Source organism: Leucopleurus acutus (genome assembly GCF_964270905.1).
Source record: "Leucopleurus acutus genome assembly, chromosome: 7".
Taxonomy (NCBI): Eukaryota; Metazoa; Chordata; class Mammalia; order Artiodactyla; family Delphinidae; genus Leucopleurus; species Leucopleurus acutus.
Genome location: NC_139150.1, coordinates 105,600,704 through 105,618,606, shown reverse-complemented (window position 1 = coordinate 105,618,606; position 17,903 = coordinate 105,600,704). Strand labels below are relative to the sequence as shown.

At 47.3% G+C, this 17,903-nt stretch overlaps 1 protein-coding gene across 1 annotated transcript; it reads right to left on the bottom strand.

The window, feature by feature from the left end:
- On the bottom strand, positions 1-14,425 carry PNOC (prepronociceptin; the record flags this gene model as incomplete). The annotated part of the gene is made up of 3 exons (XM_082842217.1): positions 1-86; positions 3,494-3,887; positions 14,300-14,425. The coding sequence occupies 3 exons, from the start codon at positions 14,423-14,425 to the stop codon at positions 1-3; spliced, it is 606 nt and encodes a 201-aa protein (XP_082698343.1).
- Positions 14,426-17,903: the final 3,478 nt, after the last annotated feature.

Sequence of the window (17,903 nt, the reverse complement as noted above, 5' to 3'; positions counted from 1 at the left end):
TCAGGGCCTTGGGGAGGAAGGAATCCTGATTCCCAGCCGGCAGGTCTGGGGCTGGAGACATGCTGATTTGTGGATCACCCGGACACCTGGGGAGACAGAAATGATTACAGTGGCAAATCTGACAGTTTTTCTGACCCTTCAGTTCTGTTTTCCCTAAGCAATAGACAGGAGGCAAAGAAAAGCTATCATTCACATAACTAGCCCCAAAAGCAACAAGAAGGGTTTCCTGTCTCCCTCTACATACCTGCTTTCCTGTCCCCCCCCGGTCTAGTGGCAGGACCAACAGAATGAAGGGAGGTCTGTGGGCTAGGACTTGAAAGTCAGAAGGGGAGAACTGCCCAGAAGCAGTTCTCTCATCCCTGGAGTTTGGAATCTGTGTGTGGTAATTCATTTCTTCAGGCTAAAGAGAGCCCTCATTTATGGCTCTCTTTTCTAATACAAGTGCTAACTTCACCAATTTCTCACCAGGAGTGAATCTGCTTACTTTGCACTGTCTAGAAGTTCAAGGCCAGGGACAGCAGAAGAGAGGAGGGAAGTATAAGGCCAGGGAAAGGGACGGTATATACCACGACCAGTTGTGCACTTTTCACAGGTCTGTCTAGAACTGGTCCTGCACCCCAGTGTCCTTCCTTTCTAGGACATCATTATGGAATAGGGAAGAACTTTTGTATCCTATTACATGTTAATCACTAAAGGGATGTTGCCTATAAGCTTAAGTTATACATAAAGGCCCGTCTCTGGGAATCCTGCTTCCCAGGTAATGAGCAGTAAGCTAAAATACCTTGGTTTAGCTCACAGGAAACATCCTGACCAGGCCCACCTGTGAATGACTGCAGGGAGGAAGAAATGAACACATCCCCTCTGGAGGCTGATGGGGACCAGGAAATGTTGGACCTTACTCCCTCCCCTTTTAGTATAAAAGGAGCCTGAATTCTAACTCAGGCAAGATGGTTTGTCTCACCGTTTTCTCGGTTTGCTGGCTGCCCGAGTAAAGTCATTATGCTTTGTCCCAACAACTCATCTCTCAGTTATTGGCCTGTCGTGTGGCCGAGCTTAGACCCAGTAACAATTATACTTTCTGAATAAGGTTTTGGTGTTTTTTTTTTTTTTTAATTTTTTGGCCGCACCGTGTGGCGTGTGGGAATCTCAGTTCCCCGGCCAGGGATTGAACTCACAACCCCCTGCGTTGGAAGCGCAGAGTCTTAACCACTGAACAGCCAGAGAAGTTCCTGAATAAGGGCTCTTTATCCCGTGTGTGAGGTGACGCCATTTCCTCCAGCCTTCTAACTATAGGTTGGTGTTGGATGTCTCAGGGGTCCAGAACAGCCTGGCAACAGGAGTCCCCCAGCCGTGGAGAAATCTCAAGCATGTGTGGGGCTGGTTGGAGTATGTATAGGCGAAGAAAGACAGGCTTAAGGGACTCCTAAATACACATTTGCACTGGAACTCAGCAACCATGAATGTGTGGAAAAAAGAATGAGTGAGGTGGTCACAGGAGGAGAGCAATCAATAACACCCAAATGAGCTGGTTAATATCTGCAGTGTTTCCATCAAGAACTTTACATCTTGAGCAAAGCCACAGACAGAAGCTGGTTACCGGTTATGTTTCAGGGCCGCTCAGTTGGAAGCTTAATAGATAACTAGAAAAACCAATTTTACCTGAAGAGGGGCTCAAATAGTTTTTGTTTTGTTTTTTTAAATAAATTGATTCTTGCTAATGTGACTGAGTCTGAACTGTCTTTAGGTAAAGAAAATGGTTGCAGTTCAGAGTTCGACATGTCTTCAGTGTTCCTTGAGGGTCCCTTTAAAGGAGAATATCTTTAAGATTTGAAAGAATTCAATCCATGCTAGCTCTGAGAGATTTACCGTTAGGTCCTGTGCAGGAATGGCTTAGGAAAAATAGAATGCTTGTAAAGGATCCAAGAATATGACTTCAGAAACAGTGCAGGTTAATTCAGGGCCTTCGGAGATTAGTCATTCTGCTAAAATAAACGCGGCGGCCTTCGGCTCACAACTTAATACACATACCCGTATTTGGCAATGGATGTTTTGCAAACAAGCCAGCCTACCTGCAAAGCACTACGTGGGCTGCCTCCCTGCTAAAGCGTGGATGCCAAAGATTCACACGTGTATTCATATACTTTGAAGGAAGATTTTTAACAATCTGGCTACCTTTGACGTACAGGAAGCAAAATAACACGGCACATGCAGATTTTTTCCTCTTATGCCTCCGAGTCAGGGAAAAGCCCCCACCTGGGTAACCATGTCTGGGGAAAGTTTTTGACCAATTGATTAGTTCTTTCTGTTAGGGGAAGTCTCTAGACTGTTTAAGGAAAGATATGAGATCCTGCAGATAAACCATCTTCCCACACATGAGTTAAGGCATATATGCTTGATGGCTGGGATTTTCTTAGATTTTCAGACAATTCCACTATGCTGGTTCCCTGTGCCACTCAAAGTTACGTATAAGTTGATGGGCTGAGGAAAGCTGAGTTTGTAATGCCTGGGCAATAAATTAGCATCTCTGATGTTTATCATCTGGTCTGCATTATAGGTACATGTATAAATGTGTGTATGGGGGTAAGAACATACCAGAAGGGAGAGAGGAAAAGGGCAAACAAACAAACACAAAACAAAAATGGCACCTGGAAAGAGGCAAAAACTGAGGAGAGATGATGATCCCTTAGTCCCTCTTCCAAAAGCGACTCAGGTCACTTGGGCCAGATTCTCAAAGCCTTGCTCAGGTTCCATTGGCTGCAAAGAATCAGCCCGTCTCTGGCCAAGTGGTCAGATGGACGAGTGATGTGTGGAAGAAAGAAAAGCAGAAAAGTGTCCTGACAAGAACTGGTCCTAACCAGAACTCCTTGACTGGGGGAGATTGGGAAAGTGTAATGGTTTCCATGGAAGCCAGTCACCTTGAGATACAGGGGGGTAAGGGAAGGGACAGCTAAGCCATCTTTGAAGGTGAAATAGCAACATCACAGCCACAGAAATCAGACTCTCTGCGAATGGCTAAGCGTAGGTCCAGTTCTCCGTTCTTAGTCTCGGAGGAAAGGTGAGTGAATGGTTTCTATGGCAACCAGATAGGAGGATTGGTCCACTTAACTGTCCCCATAGAAACTAAGCTCCTGGAGAGCTATAAGGAATTAGTTATCTCAATACACTACTATTATCCCCATGGTAACCAGTCTCTTAATGGCAGTGGTCAGTGTCGAGAGCACTCCCAGGAAAATCTTTGCTCCCAGAGAGAAGGTGGGCAGGAGGTAGGGAGGTGGGTTTACCTCCCAGGCCTCCCAGGAGCTGAACCCCTGGAGGTGGTGTAGGGTGTGCGTATGTGTTTGGGGGCCAGCGTGCTTCCCCAGGGCAGGGAGGATGGCTAAGGCAGGGGTGGAGGAGGTTTCGTTTTGCCCCCAGCTCATTCGGGCCCCACTCACTCATGGGTTGAAGTGGACGGTACCAGCTGGGAGGGGCTCCCCTTCCGGCTACGCATTACCATGCTGGTTCAGGGTGCGCCGGCGCTGGCTGGACTGCATGCTCAGGACCAGGTACTGCCTCATAAACTCACTGAACCGCTTCTGGTTGGCCAACTTCCGGGCCGACTTCCGGGCTCCGGTGAAACCCCCGAACCTCTTCTGCAGCTGCCTCTGCTCCGTGCCCCCCACCTCCTCCATGCCGGGCTCTGTCCCTTTCTGAGCTTGGAAGAGGCTCCTGACACGGGGCATTCTCTTCAGATGCTGCATCTCAGAGGCTCTTGGCTGGTCAAGAGCAGCTACCACGTGGTCTGGGTCAGCAGGGCTGAGCTGCCAGGAGGCCCTCGCCATGACCTTGGTGCACGGAGTCCAGAGAGGGCCGGAGAAAACCTTCCCTTCACACTCGAGGATGCACACCTGCAAAGATGGAGGTGGAGGAGGGAGAGAGACGAGGGACAGCTATTGGTCCAAGGCAATGAGGAGATCAAGCCCACGAGGAGATCCAGTCCTTCTGTCGTCTACTTTGGTGCCAACGCAAGTGCTCCTGAAGCACCCATTTATCAAGTACCGTGCAGCAGTTTCACATGCAGTTATTTAAGTGCGTAGAATTTCAGAATTGGAAAGAAGCAGAAAACTAGCCCGGCTCTGTCATTTCACAAAGAAAACTGGGGCTCAGGGAGGTGAGGTTAACTCACCACAGGTGACACAGCAAGTTAACGGAATGAATGCACCAAACCTGCACCGCGTTATAGCCTTCGTCGGGCTTTTGGAGCCAAACACAGCTCATCAGGTCACCCATAAAGAAGAATTTTATTTTGTTCTCTTATCAAGCTTAGGAGAGGTCAGATCGGTTTAAGAAACTGGGGATTTCTTAAGTATGTAGTATGTAGTGTGTAGTATGTAGTCACGTAGTTAAATCTGCATGGTTATTTTAAGGTCACCAGGTAAAGATCAACCTTGGTGTGATTCATTTTTCACCTCACACACACTAGTCATCACTATCTGTGCATCAGTTACAGAAAATGGGGGTCAAACAGACTTGTGGTTGCCAAGGGGGAGGGAGAGTGGGGGAGGGATGGATTGGGAGTTCGAGGTTAGGAGATGCAAACTGTTACGTATAGAATGGATGGATAACAAGGTCCTGCTGCATAGCACGGGGAACTGTATTCAATGTCCTGGGATAAACCATAATGGAAAAGAATATGAAAAAGAATGTATATATGTGTATAACTGAGTCACTTTGTTGTACAGCAGAAGTTAACACAACATTGTAAAGCAACTATACTTCAATAAAAAAAATTTTTTAAAAAGAAAATGGGGGCCAAGACCTTGGGATGTAGGCAGGTTGGGCATTCGGGGAACATCGGACACAATCCAGTAGACCCGCCAGCCCCCGAGGAACTCCTGCTGCTTCTCTGTCTCTCCAGGCATCTCCATTTCTCATCTAGACTACCAACCCGACCATGATCTCTCCCACCCTCCTGACTGGTCCTGGCCTTGGCCCTTTCCTCCCACGTTCCGGTCTCCGATTAGGTCTCCTGGAAGCCTCTGCCTCCAACTTTTTTTTTTTCCTATTTGCTGTTTTGACTTCACCCTGAATGCTCCTCTCTGTGTTTCTGGCCTTAGCCAGACGGAAACCGCCTTTCAACCTGACCTTGACATCATGGTCAGCAGGAAGCGGCAGAGCCCTTCGTCAGACCTCGGAGTCTTTGCTTGGCTTCCAGGGCATCAAGAGTTACTGCTCTGCCTGGGCAGGTGTGGGACGTGAGAAGATGTGTGTGTGCCTCATCGGCCCTACCTGGGGAGCAAAAACATCCACCCAGGGCTTCCCTGGTGGCGCAGTGGTTGAGAGTCCGCCTGCCGTGTCTTCTATCTCCATCAAAATGTCTGACCAACACATTAAGTACAATTTGTTAAGAAGAAAGCCCACCTTCTCTTCTGGGGCAGAGGCTACCACCTGCCCATTCTGTACCCATCTCCCCTCTTCCTTACTAAGAGAGCACTTCTGGGACTTCCCTGGTGGCGCAGAGGTTAAGACTCTGCTCTCCCAATACAGGGGGCATGAGTTCGATCCCTGGTCGGGGAACTAAGATCCCACATGCATGCCGCAACTAAGAGTTCGCATGCCACAACTAAGGAGCCTGCCTGCTGCAACTAAGACCAGGTGCAACCAAATAAATAAATAAATATTTTTTTAAAAAAAAGAGAGAGAACACTTGTTTTCTTCCTGAAGGCCACATATATGTTTCCCAACCTCCTTTGTAGCCGCAGAGTGCTAACCACTGGACCACCAGGGAAGTCCCTCAGTCTTATTTCTGAATCTTCCTCTCAACCCCCCTCATTGCTTCAGGCATATGAGGTTGCTCTTAGTGCCTCAAACACAGCGAGCTCCCTCGCCTTCCCCACACGTCTTTTCTCACTCTGTTCCTTCTGATGGAATAACCTCCTTCCATCTATCCTTTGGGGCCAGCCAGGCTCCAGAGCTACTCCTCAATGACACCTGCTTCTGGCTCCCCGGCTGGAATTGCTCTCTCCTGCTTCTGTGCTCCCACAGAACTTTGTTTTCCACTTGTGGACATTTGAATGCTTAGTATAACTGTAACACCTTACAAGACAGAATATGACAAGTTAGGGACCACATCTTACTCATGGAGGAATCTTCTCCATCCAGTAAATAGGAGGGTTTCAAGTAGAGGTTTGTTACCCTGAGCTGTATTAATAAAGAATTCACTTTATATTTAGCTAAGCGTGACAAAGGGAAAACTTTAAAAAAAAAAAAAAAAAGAAAAGAAAGAAGATGAGAAAGGGAGTCACTGGAAGAACAGGAGTTGTAGCTAGTTGCAACCAGGCTCGAACTCCTCTGGCATTTAGCACAAGATTCTGATGTAGTGCTTGTCACCCTGTTGCAGCTCTTTGTCTTGTCTGTCCCATTAGACCAGGGTTTTTCACCTTTTTTTGGGTCATGGGCTCTTTTGAGAATCTAATTATTCTCCATAAGGGATTCCCTCCCTTTCACTGTATAACTGCACATTCATGTCACAGTTGCGTATAGTTTTAGGGGGTTCATACATCTTCTAAAGCCTAGCCACGGACAGGCATCCGTGGACTCCAGGCTTAGGACCTCTTCACTTGGCTGCTAGCTGTGCTGTAGGGAGAACGTGTATGCATTCCAGGCATCTCATAGCTGGAGTACAAAGTGGAGTCCATAGTGAGGATGTGAAATGAAGAGAAACAAGAGGAGGAAGAGGGGTTCTGCAGCTGAGGTCGCCCAATGGTCACACTGGGAGATGCCTCAACTCTTCTTGTGCATCGTCAAGGCATTGCATAGACTCCTTGGGCAACACCTGGTCCAATGGGTCCTACACCTGGGTGTGAATCTGAATCATCTGCAGAACTTTTTAAAACACAGAATTTCATAACCCAGTTAAATCTCTGAGGAATAGAACCAGGGTTTAAAGCTTATTTTTACAAAGCTCAGGTAACTGTGAGATTTGCCCAGGTTTGGAAATGACCAGTGTGGTCCATGTTCGCATGTTGTAATGAGGTTCAGTAATGGGTCCAAAACTACATGGTGAAATAACAGTATAACCTGAACAGAACTCCAATGTTTCAAGTCCCAACCCAGGACACCTCCTAGTCAGCGACTTCTCTGTGCTTGCAATATGAATTGGTGGAAACTAATGGGAAAATAAGGATTCTATGAGACCAAAAAGTAAGGTTCTGATGGGGAAATTGCTTATTTTCTGCTGGACCAGAGAGAAGAAAGAGGTGGTATCCAGTGGGAGTGTTACTCTCACTCTCCTTCACTGGTAAGGTTTCCAAGGAACACCTTTGCCCAGACCACCTGCTGGCCAGAGGTGGTGAGATTGGCCCCCACTGATACGCAAGATTTTTTCGAGCATGTCTTTTCCATTTAGAATTTCCTCAGAGATGCTGACAACTCAGTGAGATACATAGAGAAACCAGTTTTTCACACCCACAGACTCACTGGGTAAGAAAGAACGATGGGCAAATTCCATAGATGGGGAGGGTGGACTCTAGAACAATGGAGCTGCAGACTTGAGTGGTCTTTATGAACCCCTACCGGGGTTTGTTAGAATGCAAATTCTTAATCTATACCCCTGGAGATTCTGATGCAGTAAACTGAGGGTGGGCTCCAGGAATGTGCATCTTCAAGCATCCCAGGCGATTCTGAGGCTGGATTACACTTTGAGAAACCCTGCTTTGGAACTGGCTCTGAGGAGGAAGAAACCATCAGGGAAAATGGTGGTTGGGGGCTTCTTCAGAGAGTCACTTGGGTCTGTACTATACCTGCTCCTGAAACACTTTGAAGAAAACTGAGTAGAACCAATTTGTAGTTTGTTCTTTTAGATCCTCATCCTATTGGGTTATTGCTCTACAGCAGTGGGTCTCAATGGGGAGCAATTTTGCCCCCCAGGGGACATTTGGCAATGTCTGGAGACACGTTTGGTTGTCACACAGTGGGTGGGAGCAGGGAGGCTACTGCTATCCAGTGAGTAGAGGCCAGCTGTTACTGAACACAAGGTTGTGTGCCCGACGCACAGTGATGCCAGACGAACCGAAACACTGGCGTCTGGGACAGAGAAAGGTTTATTGCAGGGCCAAGCAAGGAGAACAGGTGGCTCATGTTCAAAAATCCCAAACCCCCCGATGGTTTGGGGGGAGAAGTTTTTAATAGGCAAAATTGGGGGTGAAGGCTGCAGGGTGTGTGACTTTGTTCTGATGTGTTGGTGGTGAGGTAACAGGTGCTCCAGGAATCTTGTGCTCAGCCTGGAGTCACCATCCTCCTAAGGATGAGGGCCTTAGTTCCCACAGAAGAACACAAAGGTATTGCTAGATGTATCCCTTGGGGAGGAACCCTGCCCCAGGGCTGCACTATTGTCTGATTGCTCCTCCCTTGCCCCTGATTAACAACTGTTTGAACCTACCCTTTGGAACTCAGGGAAAGTTCTGGAGGCTGGATGAAGCCTATTTCCTACACAAAAAGAAATGGGGGACACAGAAAGGATTTGTACCCAGGAGGGTCCCACAGAGTCCTGCTCTGTTTCACAGGGACACTAGCAAACATCCTACAATGCATAGGACAACCCCCTCCTCCCCAACAAATAATTATCCAGCCTAATATATCTACAGTGATGAGTCTGAGAAACCGTATATTACAGAGTCAAGGAGATAACAGGAAAGCATGGGTAGCACTGGGAAAGCCAGTAGAAGTGAAACAGGAGGGAAGGGACCAGGGCATAACCTCTCAAAGAATGACATAGCCCTAGAAGATATGACATAAACAGGTTAGAACCAACTAGGTCCAAGACGGTGGAAGATTCGACTTCCAGTGGAACGTTGAGCCTCATTACACACTCACTGTAATACATTAACATCTAAATGACACACCTACAGGTGCCATGACAGTTCCAGGGCTGACCGTAAAAGGTCAAAAAGTGGGCAGTGGTCCAATTCCTGGACATCTCCTCCCCCTCTGCAAAATAGTTGGAAAAATCCTCCCGTTCATGAGCCTGTGAAATTACCCAGCCCATAAATACTAACCACCCCATATTTCGGGGCCTCTCTCCTTCTGAGATGGGCCACACTCTGTCTGTGGAGTGTGTTTCTCCCAGGGCCGTTCTCACCTTTTGAGATGGACTGCATTCTGTCTATGGAATGTGTCTCTCTCTAAATAAATCCACTTCCTACCTTTCACTTTGTCTTTTACTGAATGCTTTCTGTGATGAGACATAAAGAATCTGAGTTTCATTAAGTCCTGAGACCAGGTGTGTGATCTCCATTAAAAGACCGTGGGTTCCAGTCCCAGCGCCAGTGTTTCAAGTCCCAATCTGAGTTGTGCGGTTTCAGAAGCGTAGAGGTGAAACGGACCTTTGGAGCACACTCGGTGGGATCCTCACCGAATAGGAGCCTCAGAGTGCTTGCTGTATTGTTCTGCTCCTTCCATTTACAGAAACAGGTGGAAGCCGTTAAGCCCAGAGGCTATCAGATCTCCTGTGAGCCCCTGAGTTTCTAAGCCCAGATGGTAATTAGGTTGTGCGTCAATCAGAGAAAATGAAATTCTACCATCAAACCACATGCAGAGCCCACAGCCAGGCTCAACGTACTATTAGATGAATTAGGTACTAACAAACTCGTCTCAATTCTTGATTTAGGAGAAGGTTTTGGGCAGAAATGAGGAATCCAAATTCGCGACAGCATTTGTAGCACCAGATGGGCATAGGAGCTTAATGCCTAAACTCTCTGGTCTGAGAGACCCACCAGCTTCTTTCCAGAGATGGGTTAATGGCCCGTTAAGTGAGCTGGACACATTTTCACAGCCCACACTGATGACATGGCTATATTAAGCCACAGTGCCGAGGAGCATCTGGAAAGTCCCAGATTGGTGCCAAAATGATCTGTAAAGCTGGGCTTGGGAGGAAACTGAGCAAAAGGCCGTTTGGATGTCTGGGATCGAAGATGAGGGAAACAGGCCCACGAGCCCATTGGAAGGAAAAGAAGCAGCTCATTGAGTTTGTCACGTTTCTGCCACTAAGGAATCCAACCACTTCTGACAGAGAGACATTTGAGATCTATTTGCTTTAGGAGGTCTGCCAGAATATTTGAGGGCCAACGCAAGCAGGCCAGCAGAGGAATAGTACAAAAGAAAAACGTATTAGGAACTCCGACTGCAAGTCAACGATTAAGAATTTTCATGTAATGAAGTCAAACTACTAGCAGAAGGTAGTTTCTTCTGCTTTTAATAGAATTTAAATAAATTTAAATAAATTTCCCCAGAATTTAGGGAATTTAGGGAATTTAAATAAATTTCCCCAGACCTTTCTCGGAAGTCACCTTCTTCTTTGTCTCTGAAACAACTCAGTGAATCTAGTTTTTTTCTTCTTAAGCCGATGGGGTTAGTACCATTCACAGTTTAGCTGAAAGCCCAGGATATTGCAATGGTTTGGGGGTGTGTGAAATCTTTACTGACCAAAATGATAGTCTACCAAAAAGACAACCATACGTGGACCATTGCCCTGGAATGAGAAATAAAGAAATTTTTGATGAAGCCAAGGGTCCAGAGGGTCCTGGGAATAGCTCAGGATTATACCATTTTGTGGAGGGATTGGGGAGCTGACCCTTGCCTACATGTCTGAGTCCCCCATCATTCACAGAGTGGACATACTCAAGGGTTGAAAGATTTGGAAATGAGATGTGGTTGCCTCAATTCTAGGCATCTCATAAAACTTAAAAAAAAAAATAGGTTAAAAGTGAATACAAGCTAGAAACCAAACAGTCAGGCAGCCAGGTCCTCTGGGGGTCAGCAGGCACTGGTAGGGATTATCCCTCGCTGTGAGGCTAGACCTGGCCATTTTCTAACAGTGTTGTCTGGACCCCAGAGATTGAAGATGCTATGAAGAAATGGAAACAGGCTCCAATTTCTTTACTGGCTTTGAAAGACACCAGTGTAAAAACTGTGCAGTGCCTGCACCTATTAGGACACTAAAAGGTCTTGCAATTTTACAATTTCCGTGGGACCTCTTAACTGAGTACTGCTCTGTGCCACACACTGCAACCTGCTGGGGATACCCAGAATAATCAGCAAAGAAAGCTCATACCTGGTGGTGGGAGACTAGCTGATGCAAGTAATCATCAGAGAGCAAAGGAGCTAGGGGCTGGCTCAATTGGGGCCAGGTGGAGAATCAGCAAAGATTCTCCTACCAGGTGAAACCTAACCTGGGTTTTGAAGAATGAGTAGGATTTATTGGCTGGGGGAGGAGGGAGAGCCAGGAGCAAGATAGCAGGTCAGGTTTGTGGAGCGGTGGAAAGGGAAGGGAAGCCTGGATTTCCCAGAAACTATGGAAAGTGATGGAAGCCCAGCAGAGAGGAGGTGAGGGGTGTACCTTTGGGCGTTACCTGCTGTCTGGGGAGAGCGGACGGCCTGGAAAATGGATGCGGCATCTCAGAAGGAGGTAAGAAGCAGGGAATCTTGGTGATTGCTTATGTTCATGGGGCAGGAAAAAGAACAGGACCGCAACAGGAGGCAGAAAAGGAGGAGTCACAGTGGGGAAGAGAGCCGGGTTCACCCAGAGGGGACGAGAAGAGGAAGCCTGCATATCTGCTGGGGGTTCTGTGGTTAGGAGCTGCTGGTGACCTCCGAGAGCAGCTAAGGAGTGAGGCAGAGGCAAGGGGCTCGAGGTCACAAGTGTAGATACTCTTTCAAAAACATGACAACGGAGGGAAGGAAAGAGCAAGTGGGAGAGGGGAAAAAGGAGAAATTCCCAGCAGGAAAATCAGTGGTACAAAGGAAGAAGGAAGGAAGGGCAGGAGGACAGATCCTGAGATGGCAATAAAGAGGCTGGAGAGAATCTGTCCCTGATGGCCTCTGTCGTCTCAGAACAGGGCTCCCAAGGTCAAGGTGTCCCGGGAGTGGGAGAATCATAGTGCTTCCCAGTCAGGTGCGATGTTTATTACAAACAAATCACCTAAATCCATGAATGCTTTACTTTGTAAAAAATAAATTAGAGCAGACTTCGGGTTACCCTTACAGTTGAGGTCCTAACACTTTTTTTTTCTATTGTGAAATACACATATCATCAAATTTAGCGTTTGAACCCTTTTTAAGTGTACAGCTCAGTGGTATTAAGTATTGATATATTCACATTGTTGTCCTACCATCACCTCCCCCAACCATCTCTAGAACGTTTTCCTTTCCCCAAACTGAAACTTTGTACCGGTTAAACACTAGCTCCCCTTTCCTCTTTCCCCAGCCCTTGGCCATCCCCATTCTCCTTTCTGTTTCTGCGAATCAGACGACTCTAGGAACCTAAGGTAAGTGGAATCATATAGCATTTGTCCTTCTGTGATTGGCTTATTTCACTTAGCATACATCTTCAGGGCTCATCCATGCCGTAACATGTGTCACAATTCCCTTCCTTTTTAAAGCTGGATAATATTCAACTGTCTGCATAGACCATCTTTTCTTTATCCATTCATCTCTCGATGGTCGGTTGAGTCATTTCTACCTTTTGACTCTTGTGAGTAATGCTGTTATGAACATGGGTGTACAAATATCTGTTCGAGTCCTAATGCTTTTTTGAGTGGGAGATAAAGGGTTGCAGTTAAAACTCGTGATTCAGGAATTGTTCACAACTTTCAGTCTTGTCTAGGCTGCAACCTCAGAGCCTTAAAAGTGTGGCGATTATGAGGTTATTGCGTAATCAACTCCTTCACTGGTTTACGTGTAAACTAGTTGTCTGCTCTATTTACTAAGACCAAGGGAAAGGTTTTGTTTTGGGTGAAATTTTAAGCCTCTCTGGGCCGCACAGAAAAGGCAGGTGGGCCTTCTGTGTTCTAGCCAAACTCAGCTTTTCTCAGTTCCTTAATTGCCGCTCCAGTCCCCTGAAAGGCATTTGCACCTGTGCCCCCTCCCCTCCCCCACGCCTCCCTCCATTACCTGGGCACCTGGGGCTCTTCCTCCCTGCCTCTTCACTCCAGATCTTCTTTCGGTTTCCTTAAAGACTTAGTTCCTCCAAAAGCCCCCTCTGCCCCTCTAGACTAGGTTGGGGTCCCCTGTTCTTGCTTCCCCGGGGCTCAGTAATTACGCTCATGGAGGGATTGGGGGTTCTTCTCTCCCACCAGTTGCAAAAGCCATCCATCCGCTCACCTCAGGGCCCTTGGCCTAGTTCAGTGCTCAGCACATAGTAGGTGCTCAGGAAACCCATGATGGCTGAATGAGGAGGATGGATGAACTTTGAATGGGTTCTCTGGGGATGCGCTTCATGATTCGGTGGTTATCACTGTTCAGAAAACAGACTTGGAAACCACTGAGCTGGCATAGGAGGAGCTTGGTGTTTGGGTGTGTTGGGGGCCGTGTCTGCTCACGTTAGGGTGTTATCCCAGCGTGAGTACTTGATTCCTATATCTGTACGTTTGCCTTAAGGAACAGTAGGCGAAAGTTTGTTCTTAAAGGTTGAGGAGTTTCAAACATGGCATCTTTTGAAAAGAGTTTACTTGACTACAAAGAAAAAGTAATTGAGTTATATTGGATTTAATAGGAGAGGAATAACTAAACTATAATGAAAGCAGTTGACAAAGCAGCTTACTTAGTAAAAAGAAATTTAGTGCTCAAATCAAAATTTAAAATACGAGAGCATTTAGGTGTTCATTGTAGAACTGTCTATAATATCAAAACTGAACGGCAACATACATGTTCAACAGGAGGGGATTGGTTAAGCAAAGTATACTGTATTCATGGGAAGAAGTAACTTCAAATAATGTTAATAACAGGAAAATTATCCTTGTGTAACATAGCAAGTGAAAAAACTAGGATTCTTTCTCTGGTGGGATTAAAGGTGATTTAAATTTTTTTTTTTTATAGTTTTTGGAATTTTTCAAATTCTCTAGAATGAGTATGCATTATTTTTTTATTTTTTTGCGGTACGCGGGTCTCTCACTGTTGTGGCCTCTCCTGTTGCGGAGCACAGGCTCCGGACGCACAGGCTCAGCGGCCATGGCTCATGGGCCCAGCCGCTCCGCGGCATGAGGGATCCTCCCGGACCGGGGCACGAACTCGCGTCCCCTGCATCGGCAGGCGGACTCTGAACCACTGCGCCACCAGGGAAGCCCAGTATGCATTATTTTAATGATGGGAACAAAATGGCAGCATGGGTGGGTCTTTATATGAACGTGGTAAAGTGGAAAGATGACAGGGTTTGCTTTCAGAAGATGCTCAAGTCCACATCTGTTTCCTACAGACCGTCTGACACTAGGAGAGTCACGTGACCTTGGGGGGACGGAGGGGAAGACAGGCCTGCTCCTGGACCTACCTCAAGGTCGAAGCTGTTAAGAGCGGGGCGGAGCTTCTCTCTGCAGGCCATACAGTCCTTCTGACAGCTGCTGGACACGCTGGAGAAGAGGCTGAGAAGCAGGAGGTCACAAAACAGGATTTTCATGGTGCAGGAGCTGGAAGCAGGATGCTAAAACACAAGTGAGGGCAGGTGGCAATTAGCACAGCCCTTCTGTGGGGGCCAGTAGGGGCTGGAGACCCTCACATAGGGGATGCGGGAAAGACACTCTTCTGAGGGGACAGTGCAGCCGGGCCTGAGATTCCACCTCCCAGGAGGGAGTGGACTGTTGAGAGCACAGGTGGCCCAGGCCTGTCTGCCAGGCATAATGTTCATGCAGGGCTGGTGTCTGGGCTCCTGGGGGGAGCACCCCTGCGATTCCTGCCACTCAGCTGACCTCCACGTGCACGAACCCTTCCAGGGAGCTAAAGGCCTCACTTTGCAACTTACCAGTGTGTGGCCTGAAGACAACCTCTCCCAGCCTCAGTTTTCATAACTCTAAAAGGGGAATAGTGGTACCCACCTTGTCCCAGGGCTATTGCAAAGATTAGACCCATAAGGGACGTTTTGCAAAGTGCCGTGATGAGTGAGATGTGTAAAATAGATTTACGTGTGACCGATCCTCCCCAGACTCCCCTGCCTCTGCCAGGAATGCCCCGAGGCCCAGAATTCACTCTTCCCGGAGGGTTCTGCTAGGTTCCTTGTCTGTTTCCCCTGCTAGACGTGAGCCAGCTTCCTGAGCACAGAGCTAATATGTTCACCTTGCTAATCGGTGCAAAGCACAGGACGAGGCTTTGCAGAACCAGGCTTTGGAGTTATCTATTGAAAAATGAACAAAGAGGGACTTCTCTGGTGGTTCAGTGGTTAAGACTTTGCCTTCCAATGCAGGGGATGTGGGTTTGATCCCTGGTCAGGGAGTTAAGATCCCCCATACCTCACAGCCAAAAAACCAAAACATAAAACAGAAGCAATATTGTAACAATTTCAATAAAGACTTTAAAAATGGTCCACATCAAAAAAAATCTTTAAAAAAATGAACAAAGGGACTATTCTAAGGTAATAGCTCTAATGGTTATTAGTTAGATCAGTTGTTTATATTCTTTATGTAGGATTGTCTCAAAGATGTACAGTTCTTCCTGTTTCCCTTTAAATTTTTCCTGTGATCGAGTCTCCTGAATCAGAAAGCTATTTTCTTGGACTCCATCACTTTGGGTCCCTGTAGAACCATCTTTATTTGGAGGATTAAATGGAAAGAGGAACAAGGGAACTTTCTGGAAATGTGAATGTTCTTGATTGAGGTGTAGGTCACAGGGGTGTATACGTTTGCCAAAAACCCACTGAATTGTCCATTTAGATTCTGTGCATTTCACTGTACGTAAATTTTACCTTAATAAGAGTTGAGCAAAGGAAAACAAAAATCATTGCCTTTATTGCTTTTTCATCAGACTGTACTGAGAAAACGTAAAAGCCTTGCTATTCAAACGCAGTCTGCAGATTAGCAGCATCCCCTGGGATCTTGTAAGAAATGCAGTATTTCAGGCCCTACCCCAACACCACTGAATCTGGATCTTTTTAGTAAGATTCTCAGGGGATTCATACACATGCTAAAGTTTGAGAAGCAATGGGAGAAGATGCATGTGAAATGGAGCAAGTGAATTGGAGAAGGAGGGGTAGCCAGTGCCAGTGGCCATGTTGGGAGACCACCCCAGCTCTTCTTGGGCATTATTCAAGCATTTCGTACCAAGAGGATGTCGAATGAAAGATGCTCGATCAATGTTGGTTAAGTCAGTGAGGTGACATTTGAGATGGCTTTTGAATAATGAGGAAGAGTCTGCCAAGAGGACAGAGAAGAGGGCGTCTGAGAGACACAGAACTACCTCACTTTTAACTAGTGACTCCAACTTTTCAAAGGCATGTTGGAATCGGGATCACAGCCTGGGGGTGGTAAGCAGGCAGCTGCACTGGGGCCCCCTCCCTAAGGGAAGCACTTGCTAAGAGAGAAAGGGGCTCCGTCCGTCTAGATGAAACAGGGTCATGTTGGCCATCCTAAAGGGTCTGACCTTTACCCTACAGATTGGGATGTCTGGGGTTAATGAACAAGGAACTTGAACATCTATTCAGATGAATATATCTCAAATGCGTTTTCCTCCTATACCCCCAGGGCTAGTGCCTTAGCTGAGATCTATTGCCTTGGTTACTGTGATCTCGCCCTCTAATTAGTCTGCCTAATGATCCACCTCCCCGACCAAGCCATCTCTAGATGTGATGATGTTACTCATGCTTAAAATAATTCTGTAACCCCCAGTGGGAGTCAGCACTGCTCCTGCCCAGCTCTCTGGCTTCAGCTCCTGTCACTCACCCTTGAATCTCCTCCATTCCTAGTGAATCGCGCATAATTCCCAGCTCTATCGGGTCCTTAACGCCTACGGCGCTTTGGCCCTTGCTGTGTCTTCTGCTCAGAATACCCGCCTCCAGCACATACTTCATACACACCTCAGGAAGTATCCCCTCTGGGAAGCCCTCTCCAAGCCCTGGTCTGGGTTAGATGAGTCTCCTCTGCTCCTGTGGCTTCGCAAAGCAGTACATCACACAGGGAAGCAAGCGAGGCCCAGGGGCCTGTCAAATAGGCACAACAGACCTCCGAGACGGGGTTGTTGGGATTCACGTTTTCTCATCTGCTGATCGCTAAAGACGTGGGTTCAGATCCCATGTCTGCAAGTCACCCTCTCAGGTTCTTATCTGTAAAACTGGGATGATAGTAGTACCTATCTTATTGGATGATTAATGGGTTGATGTTTTTCAGCAGTTAAAATAGCACCTGGCACAGAACAAGTACAACGTAAAAGCTTGTCAGAGAAAGAGCCTAGGACATAGCCTTCACTCTGTGATACTATCATTGTCTTTTGCGCGGCCCTTAGCACTCTACGTGGTAAGCTTGGACTTGTGTGTCTATGTCTCCCACTGGCTGTGAGTTCCTGAGGGCAGAGATCTCTGTTCTATGATTCTCTGAATTTCCAGCACCCAGCACAGGGCCAGGCACTTAGGAGGTGCTCAAGAAAGTTTGATAAGTGACAGTGGAGTATCTCAGGAGCCCTCTCCCTTCTCCTTCACAAATGGAGAACTGGGGAGTGTCTGGGAGCACCAGCCCCCCGGGGGCCCGGGATGCTCATGGCACAGGAGCCACTTCAGGACCTGTGTCACTGACAAAGGGTCCAGTAGCTAACTGTTCAGCTTGGCGGGGGTGGGGGGGGGTTGGCGGGGAGGGGTGGGAATGAGTTTTGCTCCAGATCAAGGCAAGATGCCATCCTAAACTGGAGCCCCATGCCCGTTCTGGAAGAAGACTGGTTGCCAGTGGCCGGGAGGCATGGTTGGAATGGTTAGCTACGTGCTAAGTTTGCACTGGTGCGACGTGTTGGTAGACAACCCAGGGAAACTCATCACCACTTACAGGCTCTTTTGAAGAGAACACGTATCTTGAGTTCCAGACAGCCACCGTATAAGCAAAGGTCTTAAACTGAGGACCGCTTGGCTAGATCTTTTGTTTAATTTGGTGATTGCCTTTACGTTTCTTGTTCTACTCAATTTC